At 43.3% G+C, this 26765-nt stretch overlaps 2 protein-coding genes across 3 annotated transcripts in view; both read left to right on the forward strand.

The window, feature by feature from the left end:
- The window catches only part of LOC5509784 (SRSF protein kinase 1), a 30218-nt gene extending 15855 nt beyond the window's left edge, over positions 1-14363 (forward strand). Inside the window, exons 11-17 of one of the 2 annotated variants that reach the window (XM_032378772.2) lie at positions 3145-3228; positions 3843-3973; positions 4260-4367; positions 4993-5062; positions 5178-5270; positions 5351-5384; positions 13275-14363. In XM_032378772.2, coding sequence (XP_032234663.2) covers positions 3145-3228; positions 3843-3973; positions 4260-4367; positions 4993-5062; positions 5178-5270; positions 5351-5384; positions 13275-13425 — 671 coding nt within the window. In that variant the 3' untranslated portion in view covers positions 13426-14363. Of the gene's footprint in view, positions 1-3144; positions 3229-3842; positions 3974-4259; positions 4368-4992; positions 5063-5177; positions 5271-5350; positions 5385-5669; positions 5725-13274 lie in introns of those variants that run through there. The other variant, XM_032378774.2, reaches the window with a different exon arrangement.
- Positions 14364-18520: 4157 nt separating this feature from the next.
- LOC5509785 lies at positions 18521-21764 on the forward strand. Its single transcript, XM_032378771.2, has 3 exons — positions 18521-19130; positions 19362-19955; positions 20469-21764. The coding sequence occupies exons 1-3, from the start codon at positions 18728-18730 to the stop codon at positions 21599-21601; spliced, it is 2130 nt and encodes a 709-aa protein (XP_032234662.1). The 5' UTR covers positions 18521-18727; the 3' UTR covers positions 21602-21764.
- The last annotated feature ends 5001 nt before the right edge of the window (positions 21765-26765 follow it).

The following is a 26765-nucleotide window of genomic DNA, read 5'->3' on the forward strand; positions in this document are numbered from 1 at the left end:
AATGCGAGCGCAGGGCTGCGCTCAAGTTTTGCCGTTTCGCGTTACTTTCATAACGAGCCCGAAATTTTTCAAAATAAGCGAGTTATTAACAGATAATTGAGAAGTACTCTGGATATAGTGACACGTTTATTTTTAATCAATATGTTCCGATGTTACGCTAAATACGGGATTCGCTGATACATGAGCAGTCCTGCGCTAAAGGAAGTGAATAATTGTATCATTATTGGCTAATGCGAGCGCAGGGCTGCGCTCAAGTTTTGCCGTTTCGCGTTACTTTCATAACGAGCCCGAAATTTTTCAAAATAAGCGAGTTATTAACAGATAATTGAGAAGTACTCTGGATATAGTGACACGTTTATTTTTAATCAATATGTTCCGATATCACGCTAAATACGGGATTCGCTGATACATGAGCAGTCCTGCGCTAAAGGAAGTGAATAATTGTATCATTATTGGCTAATGCAAGAGCAGGACTGCGCTTTGTGTCTTGTGACCACTTGCAATGATAAGCACTCCAACTCGCGTTGCTATACGTTATAGCCGGCTTGATCATACTAATGTTATTTTTTATTTGATAACATAACGGCCGCTTTGCTAACAGTGGAGTACAAAATATATTGAAAGATAAGCACAAAACGGTGCAGTCGTGCGCGAAACTCGTAATTAACTCACAAGTTTTCCCGTTTCGCATCACTTTCATAACTATAGACATGTTTACTTTTAAACAACATGTTTGATTGAAAATACGAAACTAAGCAGAGTAGATTAACCAAGTGGCAGGTACAAGGGCATAAGCTGCTCTGCGCTAGGCAGAAGTTCACATGGGTTCCGATATCACGCTAAATACGGGATTCGCTGATACATGAGCAGTCCTGCGCAACAGGAAGAGAATAATTGTATCATTATTGGCTAATGCGAGCGCAGGGCTGCGCTCAAGTTTTGCCGTGTCGCGTTACTTTCATAACGAGCCCGAAATTTCTCAAAATAAGCGAGTCCTTAACAGATAATTGAAAAGTACTCTGGATGTAGTGAGAAGTTTATTTTTAATCAATATGTTTGAGTTAAAATACGAAACTAAGCCGAGTAGATTAACCAGGTTAATTAACCAGGCGCTAGGTAGCAGTTCACGTGGGTTCCGATATCACGCTAAATACGGGATTCGCTGATACATGAGCAGTCCTGCGCTAAAGGAAGTGAATAATTGTATCATTATTGGCTAATGCAAGCGCAGGACTGCGCTTTGTGTCTTGTGACCACTTGCAATGATAAGCACTCCAACTCGCGTTGCCTCGCGTTATAGCCGGCTTGATCATTCCGAGTTTAGCGACCAAAGATGGATATTTGTATGGTTGCATACGCATTTACAACGAAAGCAAAGTAACAAGTCCGCCGTGGCCGATTAAGGCTTGCCAAGCTTCCAGTTGAAATTGGAAAATAACGCAAGGACTCTTCTGGGATACAAGGTATTCAAAGAAATATCATAAACTCCGAAAATAAGGAAGGCATTATATTGGAGTTAATCGATTAACTCTAAGGAGGAGATACACGAAGGAAGTTCCAGTATTTGAGAACACTGTTCTTAACGCGCCAAAACAATCCCGCCAAATTAGCACCCTTCAAGTAAGCTAAAAATAATACACATATCAAACACAAAAAGTATCAATTTGAGAAACTATAATAATAAAAGAGGACCTGTGAAAATAATGTCGCTCCTTTTTAGCTTATTGTATTTAGTCAAAGGAAGGTGTTTTCGTTCAGACTTTCAGAGGTTTTGTTTTACCTTTTGTTTGAGAATTAACAAAGGCTTTACCCCTGTTGACATGTAATAACCAGATATTTATGCCATACAAAGTAGTCTGGTTATTGTATGTCAACACCTCCTTGATGTCACCGAGATCTATAACGTCTGATCGGCTCAAACCGCGCAGATCTGCGCCGTGCAAACCCCAAATCATAGCTCGATAGCTGATTGGTTTAACCTTGAGCAGAACTGCGTACGGGGTCAGGACCCTAAGATGTTTCCACTTAATAGGTTTTTTTTCCAGTTTAGAATTGATCACTGTTAATGGCGATTTGATGTGTGTTATAATGGCAATTTGATGTGTGTTATAATGGCGATTTGATGTGTGTCATAATGACAATTTGATGTGTGTTATAATGGCGATTTGATGTGTGTTATAATGGCAATTTGATGTGTGTTATAATGGCGATTTGATGTGTGTTATAATGACAATTTGATGTGTGTTATAATGACAATTTGATGTGTGTTATAATGACAATTTGATGTGTGTTATAATGGCAATTTGATGTGTGTTATAATGACAATTTGATGTGTGTTATAATGACAATTTGATGTGTGTTATAATGGCAATTTGATGTGTGTTATAATGGCAGTGTTATGTGTGTCATAATGACAATTTGATGTGTGTTATAATGGCAATTTGATGTGTGTTATAATGGCAATTTGATGTGTGTTATAATGGCAGTGTTATGTGTGTCATAATGACAATTTGATGTGTGTTATAATGGCAATTTGATGTGTGTTATAATGGCGATTTGATGTGTGTTATAATGGCAGTGTTATGTGTGTCATAATGACAATTTGATGTGTGTTATAATGGCAGTGTTATGTGTGTCATAATGACAATTTGATGTGTGTTATAATGGCAATTTGATGTGTGTTATAATGGCGATTTGATGTGTGTTATAATGGCAATTTGATGTGTGTTATAATGGCAATTTGATGTGTGTTATAATGGCAGTGTTATGTGTGTCATAATGACAATTTGATGTGTGTTATAATGACAATTTGATGTGTGTTATAATGGCAGTGTTATGTGTGTCATAATGACAATTTGATGTGTGTTATAATGGCAATTTGATGTGTGTTATAATGACAATTTGATGTGTGTTATAATGGCGATTTGATGTGTGTCATAATGACAATTTGATGTGTGTTATAATGACAATTTGATGTTTGTTATAATGGCAGTGTTATGTGTGTCATAATCGCCGTGTGATGTGTGTTATAATGGCAATTTAAAGTGGGTTAATGGCGCTTTTTAATTGCCCTTTTTAATCGATCCGTGTCATTGTAATTTAAGGCTTATAGGCTTCATACATAACTCTTTCTTTTTTATAAAGGTGCAATCGACCCTTTGGTGAATGGGGAACTGGATGACACCGGGAGCAGTATGATGGAGGAGGAGCCACCGTCTGATGAGAAAGGTTAACCATGTCTCACTTTACTCATAAGTTATACTCTGCTGTAAATGATAAAATAAACACCCGGGGCGTTTTTTTAAATTTGGATGTTCCTGGGGGGATAGATAGGAGGCCTTTATTAGAGAGGGGCATTCATACTATAACAACAAAAAAACATACCAAGTGCAGTGGGGTTGTGATTTCAGTCAGGATCACATTAAATTGTAGTTCGTGTAGCAAGCATTTCTTGATATTGAGCAAGTCTCACCCTGTAGAAGCCAAGCTCAGATTAAGCAAAATGGCAATTAAATTTGATTTATATTACCGGAATTCCTGTGTCGTTTGTTTTTAAGCTGGGAGGCTGGGTGGTGGGGGGGATCTATTAGAAAGGGGCCGTTTGATAGAGAGGGACCTTCAATACAAATTTGTAAACTTAAGGGGGGCATTCATTAGATGGTAGGCATTCTTCAGATAAGGGGGCGTTTATTAAGATCCTTTCAGTACGAAATACCCTATACGCAATAGTTATACTCTACTTATGCAGTAGTTTAGTGCAGTTATTACAGTATGTCACCTTATATACAAGCAGACACCTCCATCCTACTGTTGTTAACATAAGACTTTCTTTGTGATTTTAGAATTGTGCACTCCTGAAGTCGGTATGGCAGGGGAAGTTGCGATAAACATGGAGGAAGACAATACAGATGACCAGGAGTCAGAGTCTGAACTCAGGGTCAAGATAGCCGATCTGGGGAATGCATGTTGGACGGTCAGTCATGGGGACCGAAACTCAAAATGGATTTCCAGTTTACCTGAGCAAATATCACTGTACAAGATGGATTTCTAAAGCGAAGAGCTTTGTAGAGAGAGCTTTTTATTGTCCAGACCGACTTTGTCTTTCAAATTAAACCTATAAAAAGGGGTTAACAAAAGGCCATCTCTCTATTTAATACCCTCTACTTGACCCCTAGTCTTTTGAAGACGTCTTGTACACACCCCATACTGTGACTTCTTTTGGAAATGAAGACCATGATTACAATTTGTACCCATTTCAGCATCACCACTTCACAGAAGAGATTCAGACCCGACAGTATCGCTGTCTGGAGGTGTTAATAGGTGCTAAGTATGGTCCACCGTCTGATATCTGGAGCACGGCGTGTATGGTGGGTATGAAGCACAACACGTTGAAAATGAATAGTCTAGTTTCATTGGGCCTGCTAGCACTGAGGAAGCATTAATATTGTGCAAGCCTCGGCTTCCAGTGAATGCTTTACAAATACTAGCGAGATCACGGAGAATTCACAAGTTTCTGCATTGTTTTATTCTAAGCTCCATCAGATTCTTTCACTGTGTTGGTGCATCCTTAGTCTGTCTGTCCAGCGGGTATAGTAGAATTCCAAACTGGACTATTATCTGTGGATTAATATCGTTTGTAGACTACCGCCAGATTTATTATGTTAAAACTGTCAAGAATCCAGGAACCATACCTTTTGGGGAATAGCGCCTAGTCAATCAATTGTTTAAATCAATCATTGACGCGCATGTGGTAAAATGCAAAAAAAAAAAACGTTCGCCTGCGAGCATCAAATTGATTGGTCAATGGGTTTAGGGCAACAATTCCTAGATGAGGAATAGACATTTCTTATTATAGTGTCTTTGAATAGAGTACATTGTATGAAACATTTATTTTTAAGGTCATTTGGTATTGTGTTTATAAGCTTTGTAGCTCAACTCTTATTTTTCTGATTTGTGTAACTTAATCTTTAGTTGCCTTCTTTGTGTTTAAAGGCATTTGAGCTATGCACTGGAGACTTTCTGTTTGAACCTCACTCTGGAGAGGATTATTCACGCGATGAAGGTCAGTTCATACTGTTCCCTATCACACCCTATTCTACACCCCCTTTTTAACAATTGCAGATAACTTCGGCTGCAGCTCGTCTTGCCATAGCTCATGTGTACACTGCTGTTTCTAGATCACTTAGCCCATATAATTGAACTGCTGGGAAGAATACCCAAGCACATCGCCCTTTCTGGGAAATACTCCAAGGATTATTTTAACAAGAAAGGTAAATGAAACGCTTAATCTTACCTTTTTCAGTTATTTTAAGATTCAAATACTAATCTATACATTTCTTATTTTACACAGGTGAATTGAAACATATCACAAAGCTGAGACCATGGTAAGAATTATTCAATTTGGCATTTCGTCCACACTTCTCATTTACTGGCTATACGAGCTATAATAAAAGATATAATAAAAAATTGCAACACTTCATAGTTATAGTAGGTCTCGAAATATGGGGGGATAAGGACGATAAGGGCATTAAGGAAGTATTGGGGGCACAGACACGCCCCTATTGGTTGCTTGTCGTAATTTGTTTGAAACGTTGGCAGATTTTGCGACTCTGTTTCGATTTTCCATTTTAATTCTTATTAGGATCTGTCCTCATGTTGTGTTTTATTAGGGGCTTGTCGGAAGAACTGAAAGATGTTATGGTTTATTAGGGGCTTAGTGCTGAAAGATGTTGTGTTTTATTAGGGGCTTGTCGGTAGTGCTGAAAGATGTTGTGTTTTTTAGGGGCTTGTCGGAAGTACTGAAAGATGTTGTATAGTTTATTAGGGGCTTGTCGGTAGTACTGAAAGATGTTGTGTTTTTAGGGGCTTGTTGGTAGTACTGAAAGATGTTGTATAGTTTATTAGGGGCTTGTCGGTAGTGCTGAAAGATGTTGTGTTTTATAAGGGTCTTGTCGGTAGTGCTGAAAGATGTTGTGTTTTATTAAGGGCTTAGTGCTTAAAGATGTTGTGTTTTTTAGGGGCTTGTCGGTAGTGCTGAAAGATGTTGTGTTTTATTAAGGGCTTAGTGCTGAAAGATGTTGTGTTTTATTAGGGGCTTAGTGCTGAAAGATGTTGTGTTTTATTAGGAGCTTGTCGGTAGTGCTGAAAGATGTTGTGTTTTTAGGGGCTTGTCGGTAGTGCTGGAAGATGTTGTGTTTTATTAGGGGATTGTCGGGAGTGCTGAAAGATGTTGTGTTTTATTAGGGGCTTAGTGCTGAAAGATGTTGTGTTTTATTAGGAGCTTGTCGGTAGTGCTGAAAGATGTTGTGTTTTTTGAGGCTTGTCGGTAGTGCTGAAACATTTTGTGTTTTATTAGGGACTTGTCGGTAGTGCTGAAAGATGTTGTGTTTTATTAGGGGCTTAGTCCTGAAAGATGTTGTTTTTAGGGGCTTGTCGGTAGTACTGAGAGATGTTGTGTTTTTTTAGCGGCTTGTCGGAAGTACTGAAAGATGTTGTGTTTTATTAGGGGCTTGTCGGTAGTACTGAAAGATGTTGTGTTTTATTAGGGGCTTGTCGGTAGTGCTGAAAGATGTGTTTTTTAGGGGCTTGTCGGTAGTGCTGAAAGATGTTGTGTTTTATTAGGGGCTTGTCGGTAGTACTAAAAGATGTTGTGTTTTATTAGGGGCTTGTCGGTAGTGCTGAAAGATGTTGTGTTTTATTAGGGGCTTGTCGGTAGTGCTGAAAGATGTTGTGTTTTATTAGGGGCTTGTCGGTAGTACTAAAAGATGTTGTGTTTTATTAGGGGCTTGTCGGTAGTACTAAAAGATGTTGTGTTTTATTAGGGGCTTGTCGGTAGTGCTGAAAGATGTTGTGTTTTATTAGGGGCTTGTCGGTAGTACTGAAAGATGTTGTGTTTTATTAGGGGCTTGTCGGTAGTGCTGAAAGATGTTGTGTTTTATTAGGGGCTTGTCGGTAGTACTAAAAGATGTTGTGTTTTATTAGGGGCTTGTCGGTAGTGCTGAAAGATGTGTTTTTTAGGGGCTTGTCGGTAGTGCTGAAAGATGTTGTGTTTTTTTAGGGGCTTGTCGGGAGTGCTGAAAGATGTTGTGTTTTATTAGGGGCTTGTCGGTAGTGCTGAAAGATGTTGTGTTTTATTAGGGGCTTGTCGGTAGTACTAAAAGATGTTGTGTTTTATTAGGGGCTTGTCGGTAGTGCTGAAAGATGTGTTTTTTAGGGGCTTGTCGGTAGTGCTGAAAGATGTTGTGTTTTTAGGGGCTTGTCGGGAGTGCTAAAAGATGTTGTGTTTTATTAGGGGCTTGTCGGTAGTGCTGAAAGATGTGTTTTTTAGGGGCTTGTTGGTAGTGCTGAAAGATGTTGTGTTTTTAGGGGCTTGTCGGTAGTGCTGAAAGATGTTGTGTTTTATTAGGGGCTTGTTGGTAGTGCTGAAAGATGTTGTGTTTTTAGGGGCTTGTTGGTAGTGCTGAAAGATGTTGTGTTTTATTAAGGGCTTAGTGCTGAAAGATGTTGTGTTTTATTAGGGGCTTGTCGGTAGTGCTGAAAGATGTTGTGTTTTATTAGGGGCTTAGTGCTGAAAGATTTTGTGTTTTTTTAGTGGCTTGTCGGGAGTACTGGAAGATGTTTTTTTTTTTTAAAGGCTTGTTGGTAGTGCTGGAAGATGTTGTGTTTTTAGGGACTTGTTGTTAGTGCTGAAAGATGTTGTGTTTTATTAGGGGCTTGTCGGTAGTGCTGAAAGATGTTGTGTTTTTTAGGGGCTTGTCGGAAGTACTGAAAGATGTTGTATAGTTTATTAGGGGCTTGTCGGTAGTACTGAAAGATGTTGTGTTTTTAGGGGCTTGTTGGTAGTACTGAAAGATGTTGTATAGTTTATTAGGGGCTTGTCGGTAGTGCTGAAAGATGTTGTGTTTTATTAGGGGCTTGTCGGTAGTGCTGAAAGATGTTGTGTTTTATTAAGGGCTTAGTGCTGAAAGATGTTGTGTTTTTTAGGGGCTTGTCGGTAGTGCTGAAAGATGTTGTGTTTTATTAAGGGCTTAGTGCTGAAAGATGTTGTGTTTTATTAGGGGCTTGTTGGTAGTGCTGAAAGATGTTGTGTTTTATTAGGGGCTTGTTGGTAGTGCTGAAAGATGTTGTGTTTTTAGGGGCTTGTTGGTAGTGCTGAAAGATGTTGTGTTTTATTAGGGGCTTGTTGGTAGTGCTGAAAGATGTTGTGTTTTTAGGGGCTTGTTGGTAGTGCTGAAAGATGTTGTGTTTTATTAAGGGCTTAGTGCTGAAAGATGTTGTGTTTTATTAGGGGCTTGTCGGTAGTGCTGAAAGATGTTGTGTTTTATTAGGGGCTTAGTGCTGAAAGTTGTTGTGTTTTATTAGGGGCTTAGTGCTGAAAGATTTTGTGTTTTTTTAGTGGCTTGTCGGGAGTACTGGAAGATGTTTTTTTTTTTAAAGGCTTGTCGGTAGTGCTGGAAGATGTTGTGTTTTTAGGGACTTGTTGTTAGTGCTGAAAGATGTTGTGTTTTATTAGGGGCTTGTCGGTAGTGCTGAAAGATGTTGTGTTTTTTAGGGGCTTGTCGGAAGTACTGAAAGATGTTGTATAGTTTATTAGGGGCTTGTCGGTAGTACTGAAAGATGTTGTGTTTTTAGGGGCTTGTTTGTAGTACTGAAAGATGTTGTATAGTTTATTAGGGGCTTGTCGGTAGTGCTGAAAGATGTTGTGTTTTATTAGGGGCTTGTCGGTAGTGCTGAAAGATGTTGTGTTTTATTAGGGGCTTGTCGGTAGTGCTGAAAGATGTTGTGTTTTTTAGGGGCTTGTCGGTAGTGCTGAAAGATGTTGTGTTTTATTAAGGGCTTAGTGCTGAAAGATGTTGTGTTTTTTAGGGGCTTGTCGGTAGTGCTGAAAGATGTTGTGTTTTATTAAGGGCTTAGTGCTGAAAGATGTTGTGTTTTATTAGGGGCTTGTCGGTAGTGCTGAAAGATGTTGTGTTTTATTAGGGGCTTGTCGGTAGTGCTGAAAGATGTGTTTATTAGGGGCTTGTCGGTAGTGCTGAAAGATGTGTTTTTTAGGGGCTTGTCGGTAGTGCTGAAAGATGTGTTTTTTAGGGGCTTGTCGGTAGTGCTGAAAGATGTTGTGTTTTATTAGGGGCTTGTCGGTAGTGCTGAAAGATGTTGTGTTTTATTAGGGGCTTGTCGGTAGTGCTGAAAGATGTTGTGTTTTATTAGGGGCTTGTCGGTAGTGCTGAAAGATGTTGTGTTTTATTAGGGGCTTGTCGGTAGTGCTGAAAGATGTTGTGTTTTATTAGGGGCTTGTCGGTAGTGCTGAAAGATGTGTTTATTAGGGGCTTGTCGGTAGTGCTGAAAGATGTGTTTTTTAGGGGCTTGTTGGTAGTGCTGAAAGATGTTGTGTTTTATTAGGGGCTTGTCGGTAGTGCTGAAAGATGTTGTGTTTTATTAGGGGCTTGTCGGTAGTGCTGAAAGATGTTGTGTTTTATTAGGGGCTTGTCGGTAGTGCTGAAAGATGTTGTGTTTTATTAGGGGCTTGTCGGTAGTGCTGAAAGATGTTGTGTTTTATTAAGGGCTTAGTGCTGAAAGATGTTGTGTTTTATTAGGGGCTTGTCGGTAGTGCTGAAAGATGTTGTGTTTTATTAGGGGCTTGTCGGTAGTGCTGAAAGATGTTGTGTTTTATTAGGGGCTTGTCGGTAGTGCTGAAAGATGTGTTTATTAGGGGCTTGTCGGTAGTGCTGAAAGATGTTGTGTTTTTTAGGGGCTTGTTGGTAGTGCTGAAAGATGTGTTTTTTAGGGGCTTGTTGGTAGTGTTGAAAGATGTTGTGTTTTATTAGGGGCTTGTTGGTAGTGCTGAAAGATGTTGTGTTTTTAGGGGCTTGTTGGTAGTGCTGAAAGATGTTGTGTTTTATTAAGGGCTTAGTGCTGAAAGATGTTGTGTTTTTAGGGGCTTGTTGGTAGTGCTGAAAGATGTTGTGTTTTATTAAGGGCTTAGTGCTGAAAGATGTTGTGTTTTATTAGGGGCTTGTCGGTAGTGCTGAAAGATGTTGTGTTTTATTAGGGGCTTGTCGGTAGTGCTGAAAGATGTTGTGTTTTATTAGGGGCTTGTCGGTAGTGCTGAAAGATGTTGTGTTTTATTAGGGGCTTAGTGCTGAAAGTTGTTGTGTTTTATTAGGGGCTTAGTGCTGAAAGATTTTGTGTTTTTTTAGTGGCTTGTCGGGAGTACTGGAAGATGTTTTTTTTTTTTAAAGGCTTGTCGGTAGTGCTGGAAGATGTTGTGTTTTTAGGGACTTGTTGTTAGTGCTGAAAGATGTTGTGTTTTATTAGGGGCTTGTCGGTAGTGCTGAAAGATGTTGTGTTTTTTAGGGGCTTGTCGGAAGTACTGAAAGATGTTGTATAGTTTATTAGGGGCTTGTCGGTAGTACTGAAAGATGTTGTGTTTTTAGGGGCTTGTTGGTAGTACTGAAAGATGTTGTATAGTTTATTAGGGGCTTGTCGGTAGTGCTGAAAGATGTTGTGTTTTATTAGGGGCTTGTCGGTAGTGCTGAAAGATGTTGTGTTTTATTAAGGGCTTAGTGCTGAAAGATGTTGTGTTTTTTAGGGGCTTGTCGGTAGTACTAAAAGATGTTGTGTTTTATTAGGGGCTTGTCGGTAGTGCTGAAAGATGTGTTTTTTAGGGGCTTGTCGGTAGTGCTGAAAGATGTTGTGTTTTATTAGGGGCTTGTCGGTAGTGCTGAAAGATGTTGTGTTTTTAGGGGCTTGTCGGTAGTGCTGAAAGATGTTGTGTTTTATTAGGGGCTTGTCGGTAGTGCTGAAAGATGTTGTGTTTTTAGGGGCTTGTCGGGAGTGCTAAAAGATGTTGTGTTTTATTAAGGGCTTAGTGCTGAAAGATGTTGTGTTTTATTAGGGGCTTGTTGGTAGTGCTGAAAGATGTTGTGTTTTATTAGGGGCTTGTTGGTAGTGCTGAAAGATGTTGTGTTTTATTAAGGGCTTAGTGCTGAAAGATGTTGTGTTTTATTAGGGGCTTGTTGGTAGTGCTGAAAGATGTTGTGTTTTATTAAGGGCTTAGTGCTGAAAGATGTTGTGTTTTATTAGGGGCTTGTTGGTAGTGCTGAAAGATGTTGTGTTTTTTAGGGGCTTGTCGGTAGTGCTGAAAGATGTTGTGTTTTATTAAGGGCTTAGTGCTGAAAGATGTTGTGTTTTATTAGGGGCTTGTCGGTAGGGCTGAAAGATGTTGTGTTTTATTAGGGGCTTAGTGCTGAAAGATTTTGTGTTTTTTTAGTGGCTTGTCGGGAGTACTGGAAGATGTTTTTTTTTAAAGGCTTGTCGGTAGTGCTGGAAGATGTTGTGTTTTTAGGGACTTGTTGTTAGTGCTGAAAGATGTTGTGTTTTATTAGGGGCTTGTCGGAAGTACTGGAAGATGTTTTGTTTTTTTAGGGGCTTGTCGGTATTGCTGAAAGATGTTGTGTTTTATTAGGGGCTTGTTGTTAGTGCTGAAAGATGTTGTGTTTTATTATTGACTTGTCGGAAGTGCTGAAAGATGTTGTGTTTTATTAAGGGCTTAGTGCTGAAAGATGTTGTGTTTTATTAGGGGCTTGTTGGTAGTGCTGAAAGATGTTGTGTTTTATTAGGAGCTTGTGGGTAGTGCTGAAAGATGTTGTGTTTTTTAGGGGCTTGTCGGTAGTGCTGAAAGATGTTGTGTTTTTTAGGGGCTTGTCTGTAGTGCTGAAAGATGTTGTGTTTTTTAGGGGCTTGTCGGTAGTGCTGAAAGATGTTGTGTTTTTTAGGGGCTTGTTGGTAGTGCTGAAAAATGTTGTGTTTTTTAGGGGCTTGTAGGTAGTGCTGAAAGATGTTGTGTTTTTAGGGGCTTGTCGGTAGTGCTGAAAGATGTTGTGTTTAATTAAGGGCTTAGTGCTAAAAGATGTTGTGTTTTATTAGAGGCTTGTCGGTAGTACTAAAAGATGTTGTGTTTTATTAGGGGCTTGTCGGTAGTGCTGAAAGATGTGTTTTTTAGGGGCTTGTCGGTAGTGCTGAAAGATGTTGTGTTTTATTAGGGGCTTGTTGGTAGTGCTGGAAGATGTTGTGTTTTATTAGGGGCTTGTTGGTAGTGCTGAAAGATGTTGTGTTTTATTAGGAGCTTGTCGGTAGTGCTGAAAGATGTTGTGTTTTATTAAGGGCTTAGTGCTGAAAGATGTTGTGTTTTATTAGGGGCTTGTCGGTAGGGCTGAAAGATGTTGTGTTTTATTAGGGGCTTAGTGCTGAAAGATTTTGTGTTTTTTTAGTGGCTTGTCGGGAGTACTGGAAGATGTTTTTTTTAAAGGCTTGTCGGTAGTGCTGGAAGATGTTGTGTTTTTAGGGACTTGTTGTTAGTGCTGAAAGATGTTGTGTTTTATTAGGGGCTTGTCGGAAGTACTGGAAGATGTTTTGTTTTTTTAGGGGCTTGTCGGTATTGCTGAAAGATGTTGTGTTTTATTAGGGGCTTGTTGTTAGTGCTGAAAGATGTTGTGTTTTATTATTGACTTGTCGGAAGTGCTGAAAGATGTTGTGTTTTATTAGGGGCTTGTCGGAAGTACTTAAAGATGTTGTGTTTTTAGGGGCTTGTCGGTAGTGCTGAAAGATGTTGTGTTTTTTAGGAGCTTGTCGGTAGTGCTGAAAGATGTTGTGTTTTTAGGGGCTTGTCGGTAGTGCTAAAAGATTTTGTGTTTTATTAGGGGCTTAGTCCTGAAAGATGTTGTTTTTAGGGGCTTGTCGGTAGTGCTTAAAGATGTTGTGTTTTATTAAGGGCTTAGTGCTGAAAGATGTTGTGTTTTTTTAGGGGCTTGTCGGTAGTGCTGAAAGATGTTGTGTTTTTAAGGGCTTGTCGGTAGTGCTGAAAGATGTTGTGTTTTATTAGGGGCTTGTCGGTAGTGCTGAAAGATGTTGTGTTTTTTTAGGGGCTTGTCGGTAGTGCTGAAAGATGTTGTGTTTTTAAGGGCTTGTCGGTAGTGCTGAAAGATGTTGTGTTTTATTAGGGGCTTGTTGGTAGTGCTGAAAGATGTTGTGTTTTTAGGGGGCTTGTCGGTAGTGCTGAAAGATGTTGTGTTTTATTAGGGGCTTGTTGGTAGTGCTGAAAGATGTTGTGTTTTATTAGGGGCTTGTCGGAAGTGCTGAAAGATGTTGTGTTTTTAGGGGCTTGTCGGTAGTGCTGAAAGATGTTGTGTTTTATTAGGGGCTTGTCGGTAGTGCTGAAAGATGTTGTGTTTTATTAGGGGCTTGTCGGAAGTGCTGAAAGATGTTGTGTTTTTTAGGGGCTTGTCGGAAGTCCTGATGGAGAAGTACGAGTGGTCTCGACAGAGTGCTGACGAGTTCGTCTCATTCCTCGCGCCCATGTTGGACTATAACCAGGAGAACAGGGCGACGGCCGCCGAGTGCCTCAAACACCCCTGGCTCAGAGACTGACGTCATACGTGGTCATAGCAACGGGATTGTTGCTCCCGCCTTGTATCACCGTGGCTTTACTTACAGTTCAAGAATGGCCTCTGGCGTGATTTCTTATCTTAGGCGCCGGGGTGTTAAGCGAAGTATGTGACATCGCATTACGTAACGTGAAATTACGTGGCGTGGTCACGTCGATATTACGTGACATGAATACAAGTGACTTGTGTAAGATACCATGTGACATCACTTGACCTTGACGTCACAGGTCTTATTTTGAGACATTAAAACCACATTAGAGATGACCAAAAGACACGATGTACAACCCAGGGAAAAGGTGGACGCCATGGCATCTCGGTAACCACCAGCATTGACCTCTATGAGAAACGTTTTTAGCCATAATGGTTGCATCCATTCGGCCTATTTTCATTGAAAAAAGAACAGCACTTGGCGTACGAAAATTAACTTGTTTGCACATCAAGACTCGAGTATGAGTTGCCATATTACCTGTAAACGTTATTGGTTCCTTGGCAACCGATGCGGCCATTTGCCACGAATACCTGTCTCACGAATTCAGGAATTGATTTCCATATTGGTACCATGACCACATTTTATGTGGTAAATACTATTCCTGAAATGTCCTCAGAATAGCTCTATTTATAGTCCGCGTTTTCAATCAGTCTGTGATAAAAGACATGCTAGTTACAATAATTATCGTGTACACTATAGATAGGTTACCTTCTTCCTTAGCATTATACTCAACGGTTTTGTATAACTCCAGGAAAATAATAAGTCAAACACTCTTTCTGACCGTGGGCAGGTGTAGATGACGTCTGTGTCGTTATAGCGGTCGGTTAACTAATGTTTGGCGTCACGTTAACTATGCATCACATGCCAGCGTGTGACGTGTTACAGCCTATAGAAACAACCGATAAATAAAAGAAGAAAATTCGTGTTGCTAATACGGTGCCACTAAAGTAATCCCGCCTAATCGCGCTCAAATCACGGCGACATCCTCACACATAGTTGGAGTCCAACCAGCCCAAAACCTCAGCGCCACACGATTTTCCATTGCCGAGGAATCAGGCAGAATATTCGTCTTTTTGTCGTCGTAATATGCTTGATCACAATTAATTTTTCAACCGTCAAAATTACCTCGTCCCCGCGAGCGCAAAAAAGAGGTCCTTCCGTGGGATGGAGCGTGAAAAGTAATCACCGAAAAATGCAGCCTGCATTTTGTACCTGCTGGTGAGCTGTTTTCTCGGGGGCTCGTACACTTAAAAGCTCCGTGCAAACTGCGCCAACACCAGCCAGCATTGCTGGCGAATTTCCGCTTGACTTGACATTTTCTTCGTCTTGTGGTCAGTCGAGCAAGAATTCGCCGGCAATGCTGGTTTGTGCGGGTGCAGTATGCACGGGCTTTACGCCGTAATACGATGCTAGACATACTGAAGGGTATGGGATTTAGCATAACGAGACCGGCATTCTTGTAATAAATTCGACTCTTTATTGGGATAAGACACGCTCGCTACTTATAGCGAGCGATAACGAGCATCGGAAGTTGTTAGAACTAAGAAATATTTGCACTAAGAGCTGCGGAGAAAGAAGGGCGAGGCGGAGCGAGTCTCTTTATAGCAAAACAATTCGTGTTTAATCAAATATCTGGTTAAAGAACATTCTAGACAGTCCTTGAAACAGCCCTGTTATACACGGTTATACACATCTTTTGTTGTGGGTCTATCGCAGACGGCGTGTACATTTGTGTAGTGAGCGTCCCTCCGAATTTCGCGAACGAAAAGAGTCTTCCACCAAAGCCATACCCAAGCTATACCCAAGAGAAAAAAACAAATTGCTTTCTCTTTTATCCATACATTTCAAGACTTTTTATTCTTACAGTAAAAGCAAGTGTAGATACAGGGGGATATCCATTGAATGAAAACAGTAAAAGTCATGTCTCTATTTTGTATAATTTTTTTATAAAGTATAAAACATGTTTTGGCAACCCATTTATAAAACTACAAGTATACAAGCTGAGACATTGTACGAAGGGTTTTCTGCTGTTTCTGTGAGCCAGTTATGCACTTTAAAATCAAATATTGAAACAAATGTTTTCTTTCATTGTATACCACTCCCTTGTTTTGTACAGACAAATAGTGTCGCATTTTATTGGGATGGTACTAAGCCCTACTTTTAACCCTGCATCTGATAAATTAGCACGAGGGCACAATGGTCTAATGACACGATTTGGTAGGGGGAGAGAACTCATAAATTCCGTTGAGAAAACCCCGCCAAATCGTGTATTACACGTGAATTTGACAACATGGCATGTTCTAAGTTTTAAGGCAATTTTTTAGTGACAACATTTCACAAAAAAACGCTTTACCCGTCCCCTCTCAGAACAGCCGAATTCCGAGCTACTAACAAGCAACCATTGCCTGGGCTACCTGTGGCTCACCAAATCCATCCCTAAGAGGGACGGGAAGGTAAACATACCAAAAATGGCGTCGATGGGAAAGGCGGGAGATTTGAAATCGCGCCGTAAATGTACGAATGCATTTCTCGCTGCCAAGAAAGGCTTGAAGTACAAATCAAACATATATTTTCTTTCATTGGGAAATTATTTATTTGTTTGATATCAAATCATTAGATTTGGGGGCGTTCTTTGGTAATGGCCGCCATATTGGACTCTCTCCATTTGAAAAATGGAGGCAGGGCTCAGGCGACAGGAGCAAAAAATGGCAAAATTAAAATTGTACGGTTGTGTTAGCTTACATTCTGTTTATATTTTGCCTAGAGGTAACTTGTGTAATATAAAACAAAATAAGCTTTAGTATTTTTTGGTAAATGATCAGTTCCTGAGATATGATTGAGCAAAAGTGCCATAGATCGTGAAAAAAGTAGCAATTTCGCCCAAATTGGGCAATTTCATACAAATCAAGAGTCTTACAATTTGCAATATCTCAAGAACGGATTATCTACCAAAAAATACTAAAGCTTATTTTGTTTTATATTACACAAGGAACATCTATGCAAAAAATCAAGCGAATATAAGCTAAGGATGACGTAATTTTGACGGTTGCCATTTTTTGTGGCGGAGGTAAGCCTTTTATACCGGAACCTCGTGTTTAAGTTGCTGTTATTTTGCCGCCAAAAGCCTTTGCCACCAAACAGTGATGTAATCTTTTAGCGCAAGTCCCCTATAAAGAACGACAACTATCGTTCCAAAGAAATATTACAATCTAAATGGATCTCCCACTAATCTAAATTTGACTAACACTACGTCACCACATCGCAAGCATGTTAAAAAAGACCGCTACGGTGCTTGTCAGGACGAAGAATCCGCTGACCAATGCGCGGGTCCAGGGCGCGCTGTTGCAGTAGTTACCCCTGTTGTTTCAAGATTACCGAGAATATAAGGGCGCCTAAGTAAATATAACCTATAGTCTGTCCTCGATTGAGGCTACGCGATTGTGCAAGCAGATCAACTAACCTCATGCAACTCGGCCATTTGAGCGCCACAGGATTCATGATGTTCGAAAACAGAATAACCTCTAATGAGAGTCATACTTAATAACTCCCCCCTCCTAAAAATATTATTTATCATTCCTTGTATCTTAGAAACCTGATATTTTAAAAGTTAAAAAAGGTCAGCTCCCGCCCATTCGTATTGTACAGGTTCCGAAATGATCCCAGGACCTGAAACGATCCCAGGACCCGAAACGATCCCAGGACCCGAAATGATCCCAGGACCCGAAATGATCCCAGGACCCGAAATGATCCCAGGACCCGAAACGATCCCCAAAAGTACCCCAACTGATCCCGGGACCCGAAACGATCCCCAAGAGTACCCCAACTGATCCCGGGACCCGAAATGATCCCAGGGCCCGAAACGATCCCCAAAAGTACCCCAACTGATCCCGGGACCCGAAACGATCCCCAAGAGTCCCCGAAATGAACCCCAAGGAATTACAGTAATGGACAACTAAAGGAATGTGTAAGGATTGGCTTTCAGTTTTAAAAACATATGAACATTTAGCTTTGTTTGTGTTATTAAAAGGAAATTTACATTAACTAAAACTATAGTATAAAGATTTTTATATACGACTGCGGGGGAAATACAGTGGTTGAGTCAGAAATTGGGGTCAACTAACAATTCCTGTGATAGTAATTTGAGGAGCCCGGCGTGGATAAATCATTTTTACATAACAAGCCATAAAAGAAAGTCTCTACAGATGGGACATGCTGCTTTACATAGGAAGCGAAATGTTTTAAAGCTATTTTTTGGCATGTTTGTTTTCGGTGAATGATAGACCTATCATATCATGAGATCATGCCGGGGTATACGCACGACTACATGAGGAAATTCAAAACTCACCGAATATTGCTTTCACATCCTCTTAATATTTTGCATCGGTAGTAGAAGGGTTGTTCGAGTGTATTACTCGGTGTGCTTTTGTCATTCCATCTTCTCGGCCAAACCGGCTGCCTAAAATGTGTCGGTAAATATTTGCTCGTGTGAACAAGGATTTCGTGGTGAAATACATGTTTGGTTGTCAGATGAATATTAATTTTTAGGGGTAATGTTTACCGGAAATGAGATTTGTAGTGTCGGAGTCATGTGTCGGAACCGCAAAATGTTAAGAGTGTGATGGAAGGTCAAAAGTATGGTTGATCTGAGCAAAGCTGTGCTATGTTTATGCTGTATTCCTTTCAGTAGCAATTTAAAGTTGTGTATTTGTTTTGGACTCTGTTTATGGGTTTAACGCCGGACACTGTAATAATTAGAAGTATTGTGTTGGAATTTAATATTTTTAAGTCACGTTGTTTAGAAATCGAGTCGCTGTTAACCCTTTATTACGCTTCAAGAATTGCAAGTATTTCTTCTGCTTTCCCCTTGTCCATTGCTGCAATTCCTTGGGGTTGATTTCGGGGACCCCTCGGTATCGTTTCGGGTCCGAGGATCAGTTGGGGTACTTTTGGGGATCATTTCGGGTCCTGTACAGTATTCTTGACTTCCTGTCGTGCTGAAACCATGTCATCAATACCTTTTATCCTATCTTCTGGCTGCTATGATTGGTCGGCGCCTTTCCGGAGAGGTGGCGTGCTTTCAAACCATCAGTGCTGGCCAATGAAACCGCTTCAAGGATTTTGACTGGCGGAAATCAGTAGGCAATTTAACTGTTGAAAATCATCGAAGGACAGTTCCAATGACATTGAAACTGGCAGTAATTCGAAAAACGCGATTTAGAGAAGCTTTTCTTGTGTTTTACACAGTTTCATTATTACACGGCTAGTAAGGCTCTCCCCGAGAGTAGCCAGTAGCGACATGACAAGCGAGACCAGCGGCTATTGGAATTTTGTATCTCTTTCGCTCTCCTTGTTCAGTCTGTTCGGCGTAATGCACGTCGAGTACACGCTCCAGTATCATAACCACAACTGCAACAACGACTCGATTACCAAGGGATGGACACAAGACAGTGAGACGGGAGAAGGGAGTCATTACGGCACAAGTTGGAAAGACAACAATCATGATACTGTCAAGCTATTCGCGTCACAAGACAGTGAAACGAGAGAAGGAACTCCTTACACAGGTCTGAAAGACAACCATCACGATATAGACTGGCATGGGCTAAACCGCGGAGAAAAAAATAAAAAAGATGCAAAGATGAGAGTTCGACGCAACGACAAATTTGCAAGCCGTGAAGTCGTCAACGATAAACAACCAATAGGTGAATGACTGGCTTAAACAAATGTGTATTAATGTTTTCTATCCCACACAAATGGTTATTATGTTAGTAATAACGATGCGCAACCTCAATTGACTTAAAAAGCACTATAGCTCAGGCTCAATAGCCGTTCCTTGTTTCCTTTTAAAGATCATAATAAACATCTTATAAACAGAAGCACACGCTTTATATGAATTAAGCTGTGACCCTAATGGAACATTATGTTAATTTCAGCTTCTCTCCCTTCGAAAAATGTCACGTCACTCGTCAATCTTTCAATGATTCGACAACTCATAAAAGATGAGCTTCAAAACATTCTCAAAACAGGCGTGTGCGTCAAGAACCGAAAGATGTGCATCCAAGGGCCTAAAGGGGACAGGGGCCGGAGAGGCCCTAGAGGCAGACAAGGGCCTCAAGGGAAAAGAGGACCTAAAGGTCACACAGTGTACAGGAGAACTCAGGGAGCAGTTGGTCAGAAGGGCGATAGGGGCGAAAGAGGACCACAGGGGCCTCCAGGTCCCAAAGGACCAATTGGACCCAAAGGAGAACCAGGCCCTCCTCTTACAAAACCGAAAATTACCACAGGATCCCCGAAGTCGCGAGCGAATGTGAGTACTAAAGCGTGGCTCCCGTGTGTTGCTAGTGGCAACCCTCATCCTGTGGTCACGTGGCAGCGAAGGAATGGTAGTCTTCCGCAGAGACGTAGCAAAGTTGAAATGAGTGGACTCTCCGTCAGTCACGTGACTACGGCTGATCAGGGGGAGTATGGGTGCGAGGCCAGAAGTATCATGGGGGTGGAGGTGGTATGGACGGAGCTCATCGTACAGGGTAAGTCACGTGGCGTGGTCAGGGGGAGTATGGATGCGAGGCCAAGAGAATTGATAAGGTGCTAGCATTTATCGTAAGGTAAGTCACGTGATGTGATCATAATGCTAAGCCGAGACTATCTTGGAGGGGGTGATAGTATCGTACAAGATGATCATGAAATAGTTAATAATATGGTCATAGTCTATACTGTATGGAATACCTTTATCTCGAACCCTCCGATAATTCGCTTTATCGAAGTGATTTCTGTTTTATCTTCAGGTATTTTTCTATATATATATATTTCTTTCCTCGATAATTCAAACTTCCGGTAACACAAGCCATTTTCAACTCAGGTTTAAGTTTCGGGATGAAACTGTAATACAGAAAATACTCTCCGCCATCTTAATGGTCATATACATAGCAAACTTGATGAGGGTTGATTTCCTCATAATGCAGCTCGCAGCGTAGTCATCTTTTCAGTCATTGCTTCACTTCAACAGAACCTGACCTAACGTGACCTCTGATTTCCTGTAGTCCCCCCTCGCTTCACGCACAAGCCTCCAAGTTCTATCATAGTGGAGGAAGGGGCCAATGTGACGCTGGAATGTCGGGCCTCCGCTGAACCAGCCCCTGTCATATCATGGACCACAAGCCGAGGCCCTCCGCGATCAGGGACCTCCGTTAAAATTGGTACCTTGGTCATCTCCGGTATCGGTAAAGACGAAGGTGATTTTTACAAGTGTAGGGCAAGTAACCTGCTTGGCATTGTAACCACGAGGACAATGCTTGCAGTACTAGACAGGCTTCGATTTACGATGAAGATGCCTAAACAGCAGACATTCTACATGTTTGAGCCGATTGTGGTTCCCTGCCAAGCTAAAGGGGCTGTGGGCACAATATGGCAAAGAAAGAATAGGATGATGCCAGAGAAGGCGCGCACACTAATTAACGGCACACTCTTTTTACCAAGGGCGTCACCCAGAGATAGCGGGACGTACACTTGCATAGTCACAAACCTGCTGCAGCGTCGAATAACAGAATCGGTGGAGATAAGTGTGCTGTACCCAAAATCATGCCACCACATTAAACAACTTCGACCCGCCACACCATCGGGACATTACGTCATCGACCCGAACGGACCTGGTGGTGAGTCAAGTTTCAGAGTTTACTGTGACATGAATGACAAGGGAGGGGTGGGGGTGACGGTCGTCAGTCATGATAGCGAGGCAAGGACTTTGGTGGATGGATTTGATCTCCCTGGCTCGTATCGAAAGACGGTTCGCTATGATGGAGCGACAATGCAGCAACTTGCTGGCCTGACAAGGGTGTCTGCGAGCTGCGAACAACACATCGAGTACGAATGCCAAGGGGATGCCGCTCTTCTTAGTCCTTATGGCTGGTGGGTATCACGTGAGGGAATAAGGCAAAACTACTGGGGTGGGGCCACGCCTGGGAGTGGGAAATGCGCCTGCGGTATGACGAACACGTGCGAGCATGGTAAGAAGTGCAACTGCAACAACGTTTATTCGCCACACCTTAGGAGTGATAGCGGTCTGTTCACGGACAAGTCCACGCTGCCGGTGCTAGAGCTAAGGCTTGGTGATACGGGCACTAATGAGCGAGGATGGCACACTTTGGGAAAATTCAAATGTTATGGCAGCATTTAATTGATAAAACAGGAAAACCATGCCTATACCTTCAAAGACAGAACGTTTAACCAATCTCGTAACATTATAGTACCAGCCTGTTTAGTATATGTACTCTATTTCTATTAGACCTTTCATTATTATTACTATTATTATTTCAATAAAACCACGAGGCCATTTTTTATCCTTGTTATATGTGTTTTATTACTTGAAGATAATTCGAAAATGCCAGGGGGAGGGGAGCATGACTAAGGACGATACGAGGGTTCTTCAGAACCTAGAACTTCGGTTTTATTAATAGAGCGCTTCCGCCCATCACACGACCCCACCCACCTCAACCCATCACACCACCCCACCCACCTCAACCCATGACACCACCATACCCTACCCACCTCAACCCAACACCCCACCCACCTCAACCCATGACACCACAGCACCCACCTCAACCCATCACACCACAGCACCCACCTCAACCCATCACACCACAGCACCCACCTCAACCCATCACACCACAGCACCCACCTCAACACATCACACCACACCACCCACCTCAACCCATCACACCACACCACCCACCCCAACCCATCACACCACCCCACCCACCTCAACTCATCACCCCACCCACCTCAACCCAACACCCCACCCACCTCAACCCATCACACCACTCCACCCCACACACCTCAACCCAACACCCCACCCCACCCACCTCAACCCATCACACCACCTCAACCCATCACACCACCCCACCCACCTCAACCCATCACACCACCCCAACCTATCACACCACCCCCTACCCACCTCAACCCATCACCCCACCCACCTCAACCCATCACACCACACCACCCCAACCCATCACACCACCCCACCCACCTCAACCCGTCACACCACACCACCCCAACCCATCACACCACCCCACCCACCTCAACCCATCACACCACTTCACCCACCTCCACCCATCACACCACCCCACCCACCTCAACCCACCGCACCACACCACCCACCTCAACCTATCACACCACACCCTACCCACCTCAACCCATCACACCACCCCACCCACCTCAACCCATCACACCACTCCACCCTACCCACCTCCACCCAACACTCCACCCACCTCAACCCATCACACCACTTCACACACCTCAACCCAACACCCCACCCCACCCACCTCAACCCATCACACCACTTCACCCACCTCAACCCATCACACCACTTCACCCACTTCCACCCATCACACCACTCCACCCCACCCACCTCAACCCATCACACCACTCCACCCACCTCAACCCATTACACCACCCCCACCCACCTCAACCTATCACACCACCCCACCCACCTCAACCCAACACACCACTTCACCCACCTCAACCCATCACACCACCCCCTACCCACCTCAACCCATCACACCACCCCACCCACCTCAACCCATTACACCACCCCAACCTATCACACCACCCCCTACCCACCTCAACCCATCACACCACCCCACCCACCTCAACCCATCAAACCACACCACCCCAACTCAACCCATCACACCACCCCACCCACCTCAACCCATCACACCACCCCAACCTATCACACCACCCCCTACCCACCTCAACCCATCACACCACCCCACCCACCTCAACCCATCACATTACCCCACCCAACCCATCACACCACCCCACCCCAACCCATCACACCACCCCACCCACCTCAACCCATCACACCACTTCACCCACCTCCACCCATCACACCACCCCACCCACCTCAACCCATCGCACCACACCACCCACCTCAACCTATCACAGCACCCCCTACCCACCTCAACCCATCACACCACTCCACCCTACCCACCTCAACCCAACACCCCACCCCCCTCAACCCATCACACCACTTCACACACCTCAACCCAACACCCCACCCCACCCACCTCAACCCATCACACCACTTCACCCACCTCAACCCATCACACCACTTCACCCACCTCCACCCATTACACCACTCCACCCCACCCACCCCAACTCATCACACCACCCCAACCCATCACACCACCCCCTACCCACCTCAACCCATCACACCACCCCAACCTATCACACCACCCCCTACCCACCTCAACCCATCACACCACCCCAACCTATCACACCACCCCCTACCCACCTCAACCCATCACCCCACCCACCTCAACCCATCACACCACACCACCCCAACCCATCACACCACCCCACCCACCTCAACCCATCACACCACACCACCCCAACCCATCACACCACCCCACCCACCTCAACCCATCACACCACACCACCCACCTCCACCCATTACACCACTCCACCCCACCCACCTCAACCCATCACACCACCCCAACCCATCACACCACCCCACCCACCTCAACTCATCACACCACATCACCCACCTCCACCAATCACACCACCCCACCCACCTCAACCCAACACACCACTCCACCCCACACACCTCAACCCAATACCCCACCCCACCCACCTCAACCCATCACACCACCCCAACCCATCACACCACCCCCTACCCACCTCAACCCATCACACCACCCCAACCTATCACACCACCCCCTATCCACCTCAACCCATCACCCCACCCACCTCAACCCATCACACCACACCACCCCAACCCATCACACCACCCCACCCACCTCAACCCATCACACCACACCACCCCAACCCATCACACCACCCCACCCACCTCAACCCATCACACCACACCACCCACCTCCACCCATTACACCACTCCACCCCACCCACCTCAACCCATCACACCACCCCAACCCATCACACCACCCCACCCACCTCAACTCATCACACCACATCACCCCAACCCATCACACCACCCCACCCACCTCAACCCATCACACCACACCACCCACCTCCACCCATTACACCACTCCACCCCACCCACCTCAACCCATCACACCACCCCAACCCATCACACCACCCCACCCACCTCAACTCATCACACCACCCCACCCATAACACCACTTCACACCACCCCACTCACCTCAACCCATCGCACCACACCATCCACCTCAACCTATCACACCACCCCCTACCCACCTCAACCCATCACACCACCCCACCCACCTCCACCCATCACACCACCCCACCCACCTCAACCCATCGCACCACACCACCCACCTCAACCTATCACACCACCCCCCACCCACCTCAACCCACCACCCCACCCACCTCAACAATTTCTGGGCCGTAGCATAGGGTGGGTCGCGGAATTACCATTAGGGGCGTGGCTGTGAAGACCTGCTACAACTCTATGCCTAGTGGTCATTTTCCTGGGGAAATCATCTTCCAAGTTTTGTAAATTAGGTTGTATGATTTTGAAGAGAAAAAGAGACTATTTTCTGATCACTGAAGGAAGGGACGGCGCTGTTAACTGTACGGCACTATTGGGGGAGGGCTGCTAAGTTGAATATTTTTTCCTGCTCAGAATTTGCGACCCTCCCCTAATCTAAAGCACAAAAAAGGCGACCAAAAAATAAGACCCTACCCCACACAAATAAAAGTTAAATCTGTGAGCACTCTTTACTCAGTGCCGTGTAGCACAAAGGGGCTTCTTTTTTAAATATTGTCAGCCGGAATATGGCCCGAATGTCGCCATTTTTCAGCATAATTTCTGGGAGACAGCCCCCCTCACACTAAAGACAGTGCTCATGGAAATTAATAAAGAACAAGACTTCCAAAGATGAATAACCAAATAAAGAAACCGCACTTTCAGGCCTGACTTTGGGCTGGCGCCAGCCAGACGAAAGCCATGAAAGTGCAAGCAGAAGGCGCATCACATTTATGTTTTATTTTGTAAGCGGTCTTGGGTTCTCCTCAGAAAATTTTAAATTTCCAGACTATCAGAATCTTTGTTTTGTATTCTCGTTTTACTCCTACTTTTTGTCGATCTCAATACTTTACCATTCACTATCATCACCAAAGGGTTCACTATCATCACCAAAGGGTTCATTATTATCATCAAAGGGTTCACTATCATCACCAAAGGGTTCGCTATCATCACCAAAGGGTTCACTATCATCACCAAAGGGTTCACTATCAACACCAAAGGGTTCACTATCATCACTAAAGGGTTCGCTATCATCACCAAAGGGTTCACTATTATCACCAAAGGGTTCACTACCATCACCAAAGGGTTCATTATCATCACCAAAGGGTTCACTATCATCACCAAAGGGTTCACTATCATCACCAAAGGGTTCACTATTACCACCAAAGGGTTCACTATAATCACCAAAGGGTTCACTATCATCACCAAAGGGTTCACTGTCATCACCAAAGGGTTCACTATCATCACCAAATGGTTCACTATTATCACCAAAGGGTTCACTATCATCACCAAAGGGTTCACTATCATCACCAAATGGTTCACTATTATCACCAAAGGGTTCACTATCATCACCAAAGGGTTCACTATCATCACAAAAGGGTTCACTATCATCACCAAAGGGTTCACTATTATCACCAAAGGGTTCACTATCATCACCAAAGGGTTCACTATCATCACCAAAGGGTTCACTATCATCACCAAAGGATTCACTATCAACACCAAAGGGTTCACTATCATCACAAAAGGGTTCACTATCATCACCAAAGGGTTCACTATCAACACCAAAGGGTTCACTATCATCACCAAAGGGTTCGCTATCATCACCAAAGGGTTCACTATCATCACCAAAGGGTTCACTATCGTTACCAAAGAAGGGTTTATTATCATTACCAAAGGTTTCACTAAGTGAAACGAACGATCACGTGCCGTCTGATAAATCAGGCTAGAGTGGCCCATATTTCGAAACTTTTGGAAGTGGTCGCTTAATACAGGGTGTCAACCCAAATAAATTGTAAACGAGGGATTGGTGGAGATTGCAAACAGGCGAAAAAATTTTCGACGTTCAAGGGAGGGGACTAGATTCGGAGCTGACGTGTGGCCAGCGCGCCACTAGATCGATGTACCAACTCCTCCCTCCCCTTCAAAGATGAAATACAACACAACGTTTTGGTTTTCGTTGTAGATAATTTTAAAATCAATCCTAATATAGGGATTCCCCACTTCTACATTTTCCGAGCATATCCCGACCGTTAAAAAAGCACGAAAGAAAATATGGCTTACGAATTCTTAGTCTTCCTTACAGCCCTTTTGAGGTCTGTCCCGTCATGAGTGTTAC

This window comes from Nematostella vectensis, chromosome 1 (assembly GCF_932526225.1).
Source record: "Nematostella vectensis chromosome 1, jaNemVect1.1, whole genome shotgun sequence".
Lineage (NCBI taxonomy): Eukaryota > Metazoa > Cnidaria > Anthozoa > Actiniaria > Edwardsiidae > Nematostella > Nematostella vectensis.